The 12,167-nt window shown below is 37.9% G+C and overlaps 1 protein-coding gene across 5 annotated transcripts in view; it reads left to right on the forward strand.

Annotated features, from left to right (window-relative positions):
- Window positions 1-12,167, forward strand: part of NOL4 (nucleolar protein 4) — a 193,959-nt gene that overhangs the window by 159,029 nt on the left and 22,763 nt on the right. For all 5 annotated transcript variants that reach the window (XM_065830303.2, XM_065830302.2, XM_065830301.2 and 2 more), the window contains one exon: window positions 28-141. In XM_065830303.2, coding sequence (XP_065686375.1) covers window positions 28-141 — 114 coding nt within the window. The remainder of the gene's footprint in view (window positions 1-27; window positions 142-12,167) is intronic.

Consider the following 12,167-nt stretch of genomic DNA (forward strand, 5'->3'; position numbering starts at 1 on the left):
TTTCTGTGTTTCTTTTTTCTCTCATAGTCACGACCTATTCCCTCACACCTTACTTCAGCAGTTGCAGAGAGTATCCTGGCTTCCGCCTGTGAGAGTGAAAGCCGAAATGCTGCAAAAAGGATGCGGTTGGATAGACAGCAGGTACTGTGTTGTTTGGGGGGTCTACCACATCCATATTTATAAATGCACTGGACTCATTTACATAGGATGCCATGCAGAAAGGTGGTGCAATCACTTATACGTTTCTTGCTAGCAAGAATAATTAAAATACAAAAGCCGTAGTTCTTTAAATGAACACACAAGTATGTCTTTGTCTATATTTCCATAAGCTGTATGAGAGTGCCTGCTATAAAGCTATATATTTGCTTTTTAACGGTTGTAGATTTTGAGGGCAGATTGTGTACTCTGCATACTACAGTTTAAAGGGACCGAACATCCAGTATATATAATTTCCATAACAGAAATGATGCATGTATCCATGAGTCAGTGTGTTTATCTGTGCAGATATTCTCTTTCAAAATGTGTATGCGTTTGCAAATGTAAGGTGAAATAGTGTGTCTCTGAAAATACCTGTTTGCCTGAAACAGAAAAGTTATTGTGATAGAAACCAAAATGCTGTCAATTACTTTATTATTGAGTTTTTAAAGCTTATATCAATATTTCTTTTATTTTTTTTTCTTATGTGATTATTCACTTGTTCTAGTGCATGTTAGGGTTTCATTATTTTTAATTTGCTGAGAATTGCATGATTTCTTTCAATTTTTTAAAATCAAACTGACAGATTGTTCCAGGCTTTGATAGTTTTTGTTGCTTCAAGGATACAGTGAGTGTCTAACATTCTTATTGTAAAGATGATTATGCTTTATTTCTCCTCGTGATTTTCATAAAGTCAGATATCTCACTGGTTTCAAAATGTGCCTCAGTCATGGTAGATGAACTTTTTTGTTTGTTTGTTTTTTGTGTGTGTGTGTGTGTGTGTGTGTGTGTGTGTATGTGTGTGTGTGGAAAATAATATCTTTTAAAGGATGTTTTTTTTCTTTTATACATAGTTCATTGAGTTCTTTCAGGTCCTGCCTTGACTGAATAAAGATTCCTACTACTGTTGAATAGCTTTTAGGAGCTGAGAGTGGATATTGCTATTTCTTTTTGCTGTTATATTTTTTGATAGTATTGTCATAATTGTGGTACATTTGCCTTAGTATTTACAGATCACGTGGGTTATTGAAGTGGTGTAAAGTATGGCTTAGTTTAGAAGTGGTGCTCATACAGATTATGTAGGTTTTATATTATTTGTTCTCTGATTTTTCAGTAAGAATTAAAAAACCAGCCAGAGAGCCATTGAAAGAAGAATAACTCTGAAACTATAGACAGAAGTAAACCAGCTTATTAAAAGGATTTTTCCTTCTTTACTTTGTGGTGTTAGTGTCACAGAAGGATTTGGTAGCAGGTACATTTGAGGGGAGAGGTATGTCTTTATTTTTACTTATGGAATTGAAAATCTGTAGGCAGAATGGCTCCAGACCAATCATCTTAATTACAGCTGTGATGTTAAATTAACAAAGTTGCCTACAAAGAACAGGTGCTGGGTTCTGCTTCCTTCAGCTCCTTCTTCTTTTTGGCAGTGAGTTCTGAGAACACTGTGGAGACAGTTGTGAATAGCACCAGCCATTTGATTTGGCAAGCTGTAAACTTGCTGGGTTGATGTGGCTTTGGTGCTTGCAAAACTATTTGTGAATTCAGGATAGATTTGCTGAATAGTTTTGTCTGGGAAAAGAAATATGGGAATATGTGTAAGGCAGCTTCGTAAGACTTATAGTGAGAAATTTACCCTGCAGGGTGGAATAGTTAAGTCATTAGAGAAGTAGAAAATCTTGGTTCTATCCCCAGTTCCATTGAAATGTCATTATTTAGTCTCAGTTTGTGACATTAACAAAGTAGATTGAGAGCAAAGCATTCCAGAATATTTCTGAGTGGGGTATTGAACACAAACGACTGTGCTTGGTTCTTGTGCTGAGATGGGAAGTGGATCTCTATCCTCACATCCACGGAGAGTGCCTTATAGGTAAAAAGGCTCTATCCTTCTCATCTTTCTATTTTTCTCCTTTTATTTACTTTTAAATTTCCTTTACTTTTTGTATATTTATCCAAAATGAATTTTTTTCTTTTCTTGAACAGAGAAAGGTTGGAAAAGTTTGGCTCAGTATGTTGTTTTTACAGTTCCATAGCTCTTAAAAACAAAAAAGTAACCTTGTTTTCTTGGTAACATGGCTCTACTTTTCCTTTTTAAATATAAATTTCCAAGATTGGGCATTATATCAATGCATGGACTCAGGCTTTGAGGACCCTTCAGTTGAAATTTGGGAAGAGGAAAGGGGAACTAAGATTTGGATAATGAAAATTACCACTACATAAGTTATATCAAGAGATCTTCTAATGGAGGACAAACATTAGACAGTCCTGGAAGGTGCATTGTTAAAATAATATGGTAAGAGCACTCGTTCTGCACTTGCCCTTAGAGCTGAAGGGATGCTTTGCGTTAAAGTTGCCTTATTCCTGCGTACAGCCCAGTGATGATCTGCCTTTTATTCTCCAGAGAGGTGATCTGCCCCAAAGTAAGGTGTGATTTGCGTTCGCACCACAGAATATTACCCATAAATTGTGAGTGTATCAAGAACACTGGGAGTGTTGTGCCCTACCCTGAAGATAAGACAAAACTTGATCAGCTTCCTGAATTCCTTTTCTTGTCTTGTTTGTGCTCCTTCCTTCTCTTCTCCATTATTCCTCCTCTACTTGGCACAGCACATGAGCAGGACGTTCTGAGCACGCTGCATGTACAACCCTAATGGAGATCTGTACTTCAGTAAAAGAATTTGAATTTCCAAACTAAATATGGTTTTGCCTACAGTGTCCGTTTAACAGCGGTTTGATGAAAAACCATCTCAATTATTGCTCAGCAAAAATAAACAGCTTAAAAGTCAAAACTGTGTAAACTTCTAATAGCTTGGTTTTTCTTTTGAACAGATATTGACCATGCTCATGCCTATTAGCTGTTTCTTTCACAAGTATTAAACATAAGAGGTTGGCTTTATATACTTATAAGCCTGTGCACAGATTTGTTATGTTTTCAGAAGAAACCTCTTCAACTGTGTGTATTTATTTGCACACAAATACTGCATCTTATGAATTACTTTTTAGAAGTATTTCCGATAGCTGTAGTGCTCAACATAGCCCTGATCTAGTGAAATTAAGTCTGTTAAGTCTGAAGCAGGAAGAAGCCATTCTTCTATCTGTAGACCTTAAATTCCACTCACTTGATCTTTGTATTTCCTCACTCAAGGATGAAAATTTCTGCATGTAAAAATCTAATTTTAAAAGTTAATGAAAACTGGTCTCACTGACATCAATTCTGTATTTTCAAAATAAGTTTTTTTCATGGCAATAATTCATTTCATAATGGGAAACTCAATGTGATCTTGTCTGTTGGGAAACTAGTGACTTCCCATAGTTTTTAAGACTGCAACAATAAAATCATTGTCTGTTTCTGAGGCTTCTCTGTGAGGAATATAAATGAGTTTACTAGGTCATGGTAGCTTGGACTATAATGCTTTGCCTGTCTGACCGTTTTAGATGGTACTCATGTGTTCTCTTTAACTACAGTGCATTTTCATTATCTTGAGATCATGCTCTGTTAGTTGGCCAGTAGCTTAAGTGCCGAGAAATTACATATTTGGTACCTATTACCTGAATGAAGAGTTCTGTTGCTTCCATTTTTTTTTTTTTTAATATTATTCTGCCTGACATTAAAAGTAATTTATTCCCTCCCATAAATTTTATAGATCTGTACACTGAAATTGTGTAAGTTTACTACTGCCAAACGGTAAAATGCTTGTGAACTACACTGGGCTGGATTTTGTTGATCTTTCCACAGTCCAGGTTGAGCACTGGGCACAGAGGCAATGCAGAACTTTTGTGTTGCTCTCCAAATCATCTCTGCTTAGTCTGAATACTGAAAAAGGGTAACTCCACTCTTGTATTTTGAGGACTTTTTTCATGGCAACTGATATAAAATGTAGAAACAGTAATTGGATTGAACTTCTATGACTTGCTTCATTCAGAGATAGAAGAGACACTATGTGAAACCTTAAGATCTCCCATGCTTCTGAGTGGTATCTTGGGATGCTTTTCTGTGACAGTCCTTCAAGATCTTTATTACAACTCTAGCAACATTTAGGGTGAAGCACTTGCACTGAAGTGGAGATTCTGGACTAGTATCAAGAAGGGAGCCATGAAACAAATTAAGCAGAGCTGAAGTTCAGCCCGTTTTACATGCATTCATTACACGTGGTGTACAGGAATACTTCTTTTGTTGTGTCCTTCGCTTTACAGAGTTGTGTCTTGGTTGGGGAAAAGAGGAATGATTAAATAAGTAGAAAAATCTGGGAAAATTCATCCAGCCATTATTGTCCTGGGCAGTGAGCAGAGGCTGGGATGGCTGTTTTGTGGGCTACCTCGGCTCTGTGTCATCTGTCACAGAAATGGAAGTTTCACTTTAAGAGCTTAACCATTGTTAGTCTCTGCTTCTTCTGAACAGGTGTGTGTGTGGTGGGGTTTTTGTAAAGCCTTATCATAGAACAGCCTGGAGCAGTGTTGGGCTGTGGTACTCTTTGGAAAGTGGAGGTGGATTAGTCTCGCTACTGTCCTGTTTGAAATCAAAAAGACCAATGAAAATTATTCAAGAGTAGATCTAAGAGGAAATAGTAGTTTATATATGTTAATATATGAGAGGACCTGCCCCTTTGTTTTTGCTAAGGAAGATGAAAAGGTAAGATCTTTCTTAGGAAAAGTAAATAAGAGTGGTAGTAGGAAAAATTTGCTTTCACCCTAATTTGGACACAAGTGGTTTTTACAACAGCTGCCATTTGCATCATTGTTTTGTTGTTTAGAATTGATTCTTTTGCATGCTGTCATGTTGCAAAATTTACAAATTAGCATTTTTCTTCTAATTGAAATAAGAAGTTTTGGTGATCAAGACAAAGTGTGAGCACCTGGTAGTGAGGATGAATACGGGAAAACAGGAAAAGCACTGCGTCATAGAATACATGTCTGTAGAAGTGTATTAACCTTTTTATGTACGTGTCATGTATAGATCGTTTAGAAAACAGATGTAACTTCATTGGCACCATGTTGTTTTGTACTAGTTAGGAATCTGGGTCTTTGAGAATTCATTATTATATTTGTAGATAGGAGAGTAGTGGTCAGATATGACCACAAAGCTGTGGACTGGATTCTCTTCTGCGCTCTGTCCATGTTGTTTTAGCAATTTGACCTTTATTTTAGCAAGCAATGTCATCGAAGGGCTACCACAGCATGCAGAGTTTTTTGGGTAGTCAAAGATGTGAGCTACATATACTTCTGTCATCCTTCAGCCCCAAGTAATCAGACATGCAATATATGATTCTCTTGTAGTTACATAGCAAATGACAAGTTGAGCCCAAAGAGAGCTGAAGCTCGGAGAAAAATGAAAGTTGCCTTACATATCTCCTATCCTAACAAAGGTATTTCTCAGCCAGAGCAGCTGCTTTTTAAGTTAGTAGGCTCTTCACAGAGTGCTTGTCAGTCAGTATTTTCTAGAATATGCATGATAAGAAAAAGGCTTTCTGCATTTTCATGTTTTAAAAATGGGAATTTTAAGGATAGAGTTTATATTCATTTCAGAGATTAGCTGAAAATAACAAGTCAGACAACTGTATAGCCTGACAAAGGTGTTGTCCTCATACCTTCACTGCACAGACAATAGAATAATACTTTTCTTGTAAAATTTGTAATTTCTTTAGTTTGATTTAATTCAGCCATTTTTATCACTATTTACAAGGCAAATGGGAGGCAATACAATGAAGCTATTAGGATATGTGTATGTCTCCATGTGTGCATGACAGACAGTTTCCCTTTCGCTGAACAAACTAGTTATATGCAGACTAACTTTATTCTTCACATGAGATCATATTTGGAGATGGCTGCAAGACAACTTTGCAGTTCCAAGAGTAGTACTTGCTTCATCTCTATTTCTTGCCTTAATTATGTCACTCTCTGCTAGACATCTGAAAAAAGTTCCCTCAGTATAAACGTTAAATGTCTTTTTGTTGTTGTTGTTTTTCTTTTTTAATCATAGGGTTAAAAGATATGATGTAAGATTAGGATAAATGTGCAGGTTATAGATCTGAGTCTTATGGAAACTCCCAGGTTTTTTTAATATAAAAGCTAAACTCAATAGAAAAAAAAAACTTTGGTTATTCGAGCTTTTCAAGTTGATAAGAACAAATCTAGATGCTGTGCACAGACTAGCATGTACTATAATGCCATGAAGAAGTTCTTTATGATAAACACTGAATGCATTTTTTAAGAAACCTCTCATCAAGATGACAGCTATAATTTTTTTCCCTGCTGTGATTTGTAAACAGGCAAATTAAATATCAATAATCATCGTGGTGGAGTGAAACATAATATCAAACCCCCAAGGAAGAGAAAGTTTAATGATCCCAGGTTTATACTGATGAACATAAATGAACATAATTTGCAAATAGGTACTTTAAACACATTCTTCATCCCCATTCTAGTTTGAGGGATAAAAGGAAGACAAATGGGATAAAAGGAAGACAAATGTAAAGTTTTCAGTGCCTCAGTAGCATATGAATAGGGTGTTAAGAATATTACAACATTTAGTAATTCTAACAATATTGCTTTTAGCTGTTAGAGGAGTAGGACTACTGTGGCTACTAGGTTTCTGAGAAAGCAGTTATGGCCTAGGTACACATACTGGAAGCTGACCTGGCATTTGCCTCTGGATAGTTGTCATAGCAGCAACCTGAATAGACCAGCTTGAAACAAGTGCCGGTTGCAGGCTGGATGCAGGTCCTGTACTAATGCAATACATCTGAATATTAATATAAGAGCATATGTACTGCCGCTTGGAAATCATTGCTACTGTGTTTCCTTCCATTTATATCTAGTTCCTAAATGTTCATTTTTAAAGAAATTGGGATTTGTAAGGAGATGTTAATGATCTTCCTCCATACAATTTCTGGTGCTGTTTCTCTGCATGTAACAGGAAGCTGACCTAAAGAAAGACTCTTCAAGTACAGTTTTATTAAAAAAAACAAAAAGTCTGGCTGTTGCAGACCAGGAACAGTTTGTATCTCTGTTAAGATGGAAGGAAATTACTGGCGGACAAATTGCAGGTAACTGTAACACTGTTTTGGAAGAAACTAATTAAAAATCTGAATTGCAGCGAGGGCATGGACCTCCATTTCAGGATCACCATCTCTGGCTTTCAGCAGTGAGGGGTAAGAGACCTTAAGCCTTCACGTTTGAGGACAGAGAATTTGTGTTTCACCTGTGCCACTTAATGCACAGCTTTCTACATCTTGACACACTGAGCAGTTGATTCCAGTATCACCCTTCATGCAGCAGGAAAGAAGGACGAAGGAGATACATTTGTGTCCCCATGTGTATGTTGTTGTTCTCTTTCCTGATCAATGCATACTACAGCTCTCAGGAGGAAGGAAGAAACAAATGGTAGGGTTCTTAAATGCTCTCTTTATTCTGTTGTTTATATGATGTGTTTTTGTATTGAGGGCAGATTTTGAAAATATTGGTTACAAAGCACGGAGTTATGCAAAAATATCTCCCAGAGGAGGCTGGAGAATGCCCTGCTGAGGCAGTGCTGCTGTGGCAGAAAGCTGCAAATTTAGAGGAAGCACGAAGAAGAGGTTTTGTTTAATGGAGATGGAGTCTTTTCCACAGCTATTCAGTATGTGGGGAAGAGTGTATCAACTATACATCCTTGTTAGATGTTGAGGAGAAAGCATCAGGAGTCCCTTCCACTTGGGTGTCACAGAGCCTAATTTGCTCTGGAGGATGGGAAAGGCACATCTGGAGCCATGTCCTCTCTCTGCTATATATTTACATCAGACCTGAAAAATTCAAACTCAAAGTTATTTCCACTTCAGAATGAGAGGCATGTGGAGTCTTAGATGATATAAAACAGCAAAAGGAAGCAGACAGTTCACTTAACATAAAGTAAACAAATATAAACCGGAATCCCCAAAACCGCAAAAGGCAAAAGTCACTTTAACTTGTAAAGAGCTCAATGCCTCTTACACTACAGAAGCTTTATTAATAATAGCTTTTTGTATTCAGACATCTCTTTGTTTTGGCATTTAATAGCTATTTCTGTACGTCACTACTTTATCCTTTTTTATGCGTTCAAAACGATCACTAAGACAACTTCAATGTCCTTGGATACCCACATGCTAGTTTGCATTTCAGGCCTTGTTCACTTCCATCATTTCCCCACCTAATGATTATTTTACTTCTGAGCTGGTCTTTGGTTTGCTTTTGTGGTTCCAAATGGTATGCTTTAACCACTGAGGCACAAAATGTTATGCAGGCACCATTTAGCTGCTTGTGGATTATTGTCAAGAGATCAAATTATGTACTAGTATTGGGAAACTTTGCTTCCTACCCAGAATGCACTGGCCACATTGTCAAGGAGGGGAAAATAAGCTGTGTGCATTGTAATTTTAAATCCTGCTGCCTTTCAAGTCAGTGGCAAAATTCCTGTTTTCAGCAGTGCTGGGTATGATTCTGTTATTAGCAGATGCAGCTGGAAGGGTCTGCTGAGTATCACAGGGCAACCCCCCTCCCTCTACGCTGCAGCCCAACCTACATTAAATTTGCTACATCTATTGGAAAGGAATAATGTGCAAGGCATCCAATTGCAAATAATTTCATGCCTTGGATTTACAGTGAAGCCCTAAGGTGAGCAGGTAATTTTTCACCTCAACACAGAGATCATTAAATTAGAAAATGCTTTATTTTTCCAGGCTCTTCGTGCTGAGCATATATGGTTGAATTTCAAGCTGCTGGTTTCAGAGAACACTTTAAACACTCCGAACTGCAATAAGATCTTGAATGTGAAGTAAAATTGAAGTGTTCTAGTCTACAGTTTGATAAAGCTGAAGGCTCAGAAATAGAGTGTCGGGTTGTTTATTGGACAGGAACTTTTAAACAACCTTCTCCCCCTTCCTACCACAGGTGGAAAGAAAATGAACAGGGACCAGAACAGCCTTCTTCCCTGTGTCTTTAATATCCATTTCCTGTAAAAGAGGCCGAAGAGGAAAGACTGGTGGAAATGTAGATATAAAAGTTCTCTCCTCAGGTGTAGGAGATGGAGGTTTTGGAGTCCGGGCTTTTCTTCTTCCAGCTCCCGTGTTTAAAGCCAGGAATAGAAAGCATTTTGCTTATCCATCCCTTTCATATGGCAAGAATGTATTGAATGGGAAGCATTTTCTTGCCTTTCAGATGTTTCTAGCATAAACACAAGCATGTTACAAGCATGATTTTGTCTTTTCCTTTCCTGTGTTTAGCTAATGAGTTGATTGTACACACCCTCCTGTGTACAGCGCAGGCAGGGAATAATGTTTCTGGTGAGTAAATCCCTATTATCATGCCGAGTGTGGGCCAGTTTAATGAAATCAATGCAAACCTGGTGTGCGTGTGCAAACTCTTATTTTTCAAGACTGGCATATTCTTGTTTTGCTTAATGAATTGGTAGATTTAGAAGACTTTAAACAATCATAAATTACTTACGGTTGCACAATGGTTTCAGCTGTATTCCTCGGTTAGAACAGTGCAATTCTCCACGCAGAAAATATATGTAGAAATGTATGCACAGACTGCCTATGTTTGGTAGCAGGAACATGTTTGTGATTCAACAACTGGCTTGATGTCTCTAAATTAAATTTAGAAGCATATTTTTCTAAGAAAAAATAAAAGAAAATGTAGCAAGCTGTGGGAGCAGGAGCCGAGTGCATTGCCTGGGAGCAGCAGCAGCTGCTAAAGAGGCGAGGCACAGGGCAAGGCAGCCAAGCAGGCTGCGGCCAGCAGCCCAGGCATTGTGCCAGAAGAATCCTCCCCTGAAATGAGAATATTTGGGGAACAGATTTGTACTGCAGTGCACAAATTTCATGCTTATTACTCATGGTATTTCGTATTGAACTTCAGTTTTACTGTCTCCATTAATGAAGCAAATCAGAAAGTGCATCCTCCAAAGGCCAAAGTGCATTCCTCTGTTTCTTCCAATGGCTTGTGCTACTCTGGTTTGACTGGGGAATCAAAAGGCCATAACCCAAAGCATCACTTCTTATCTACTGAATCTCTTAAAATGCAGAACCCTGACAGTACTGAAGTTAAAGGATGTGCACCAAGTTCTGTCAACAATTTAGAGCAGATCTTCTTCAATAGCAAAACATTTTCTTCCTACTAAATGGTTTGAGACAGGGTGGGGAGGTCAGGGTTTTTTTAATATACCTTTTGGTTTTTAATTTGTTTTGTTTTGTTTTTAAGCTGTAAAAGTCAAGTAGTACCTGGGGCAGTGTTGACAAAACAGACATCCTGCATTGAATTAATAGAAAGAATTTTGGTTTTGAAAAACCTGAAGTTCAAATTTTAACACAGATTTGAAATAAAATTATTAGCAACCAACTATATCAAACACATCTTTAAAATATCTGAACCTGCTGTTGAAAACAAGAACCAGTTATTAAGTGCATGCAAAAATATAAGTAATCACTAGTAGACAAGAAAGCTGTTTGTTGGTTTTTTTTTTTTTTTTTAAAGACAGCTATCTATAACTCCCACTAGAATTTACTTTTGGAAGAGACACAGTACTACAAATATGGCAATATGCTGGAATCTCCAGCGGACTTGTTTTTTTCCTTTTCAAAGCAGAACACACAGACATTTTTAATTAGTTGGAACTGAGGAAGTTAATTCAACATTAACCTCAAATGCTTAATGTCTAGGCTATCATCTTTTGTTTTAAAATGAAGAAGAATTTAATTTAGAAGCCAGTATAAAGTGCTTTGGTCCATTCCCACTGCCACAGAGTCCAGTGTATGTGATATTAACAGAAAATGTGTGGCAGAAGAGAAATAGGAAAAAACACTCAGCAGTCCAAATTATACCCCATAATTTTCCAATGAAGTCTTTTTCATTAGTTGCATCTCTGTACCCCATAACTAGCAGGTGTATGGAAAGCTGTTTTGTGTCAAGAAAATATGCTGTTGGTGGTGGGAGTGATATCAGCCGTAATGCAGTAGACGAAGGGACCTATAGTGGGAGGTTTAATTATGTTGACCGTGATGATATTGTAGTAATAAATCTGCAAAGCTGGCACAAGCATTGCTCTGATACTCCCACACACTTTCCTCTGCATGCTCCCTAAACATTTGATTCATGAGTTTAAAATTTTCTCTGTTGATGCTCTGGTGCAATACTCCTGCACTGAACACAGTGATGCTGATCCAGCCCATGGTAGTCACTAAAAAATGGCACGTTGGCAAGGGGGAACAGAAATGTTTCTCCCTATAGGAGTGCCTCACTGAGATAATTTCTGGAGACAGTACACATAAATATGAAAAACGCAGAGAAAAATGCTTGATCGTGATCATAAAAGTGGAGCTGCCTCAGGCAAAGTAGGGCTTGTTCTGAATGAGAGGAATACAGTGCAATGGAGGAATTTCTCACACTTTGTATCCTTGTGGTTCAGCAGTAAGTACTGCTACGCCTTTGTCATCATGCATCAATTTCAACAATACATCGATTTGTTCAGCACCATCACCTGCAGGCAAAACTGCTCTTGAGATGGGAAAATATGACATTGTTGTCTTGCTGTTTATGTTGTTTCTGTTTGGAAGAAAGGTCAGATATTCCAATTCCTCCATTTGTACTGCCTGTCAATGAGGAAGCAGCAAAAATCATCAGCACCCATGTTCTGCTGCAAGGTGCTGGCTGCTGCAAAGAAATTGGCTTTGAAAGGACTAGAGGGGTTATGCAGCAACATAAAAATGAACATAACATAACCTGTGCTTCATTTCCACTGAAGTTTTAACTTGATTTTCTTCAGATTTTTAGCTAATCTAATTTCAACAGGGACATCCTAGGTCCTGGAGTTGTGATGCAGTCCTTCACTTTCGGCATCAGGCACACACCAAAGGAGCTCTCTTAGGAGCAAGTTTGGCCTGCCTGCTCCCATGGTCCTGTGCCTTGAGCTGTCTTAGGCTGAGAGTTCTCTGGAGGTGGCTCAGGGAAGGGAAGGATCCTTTCGT

This window comes from Patagioenas fasciata, chromosome 2 (genome assembly GCF_037038585.1).
Source record: "Patagioenas fasciata isolate bPatFas1 chromosome 2, bPatFas1.hap1, whole genome shotgun sequence".
In the NCBI taxonomy this organism is placed as follows: Eukaryota; Metazoa; Chordata; class Aves; order Columbiformes; family Columbidae; genus Patagioenas; species Patagioenas fasciata.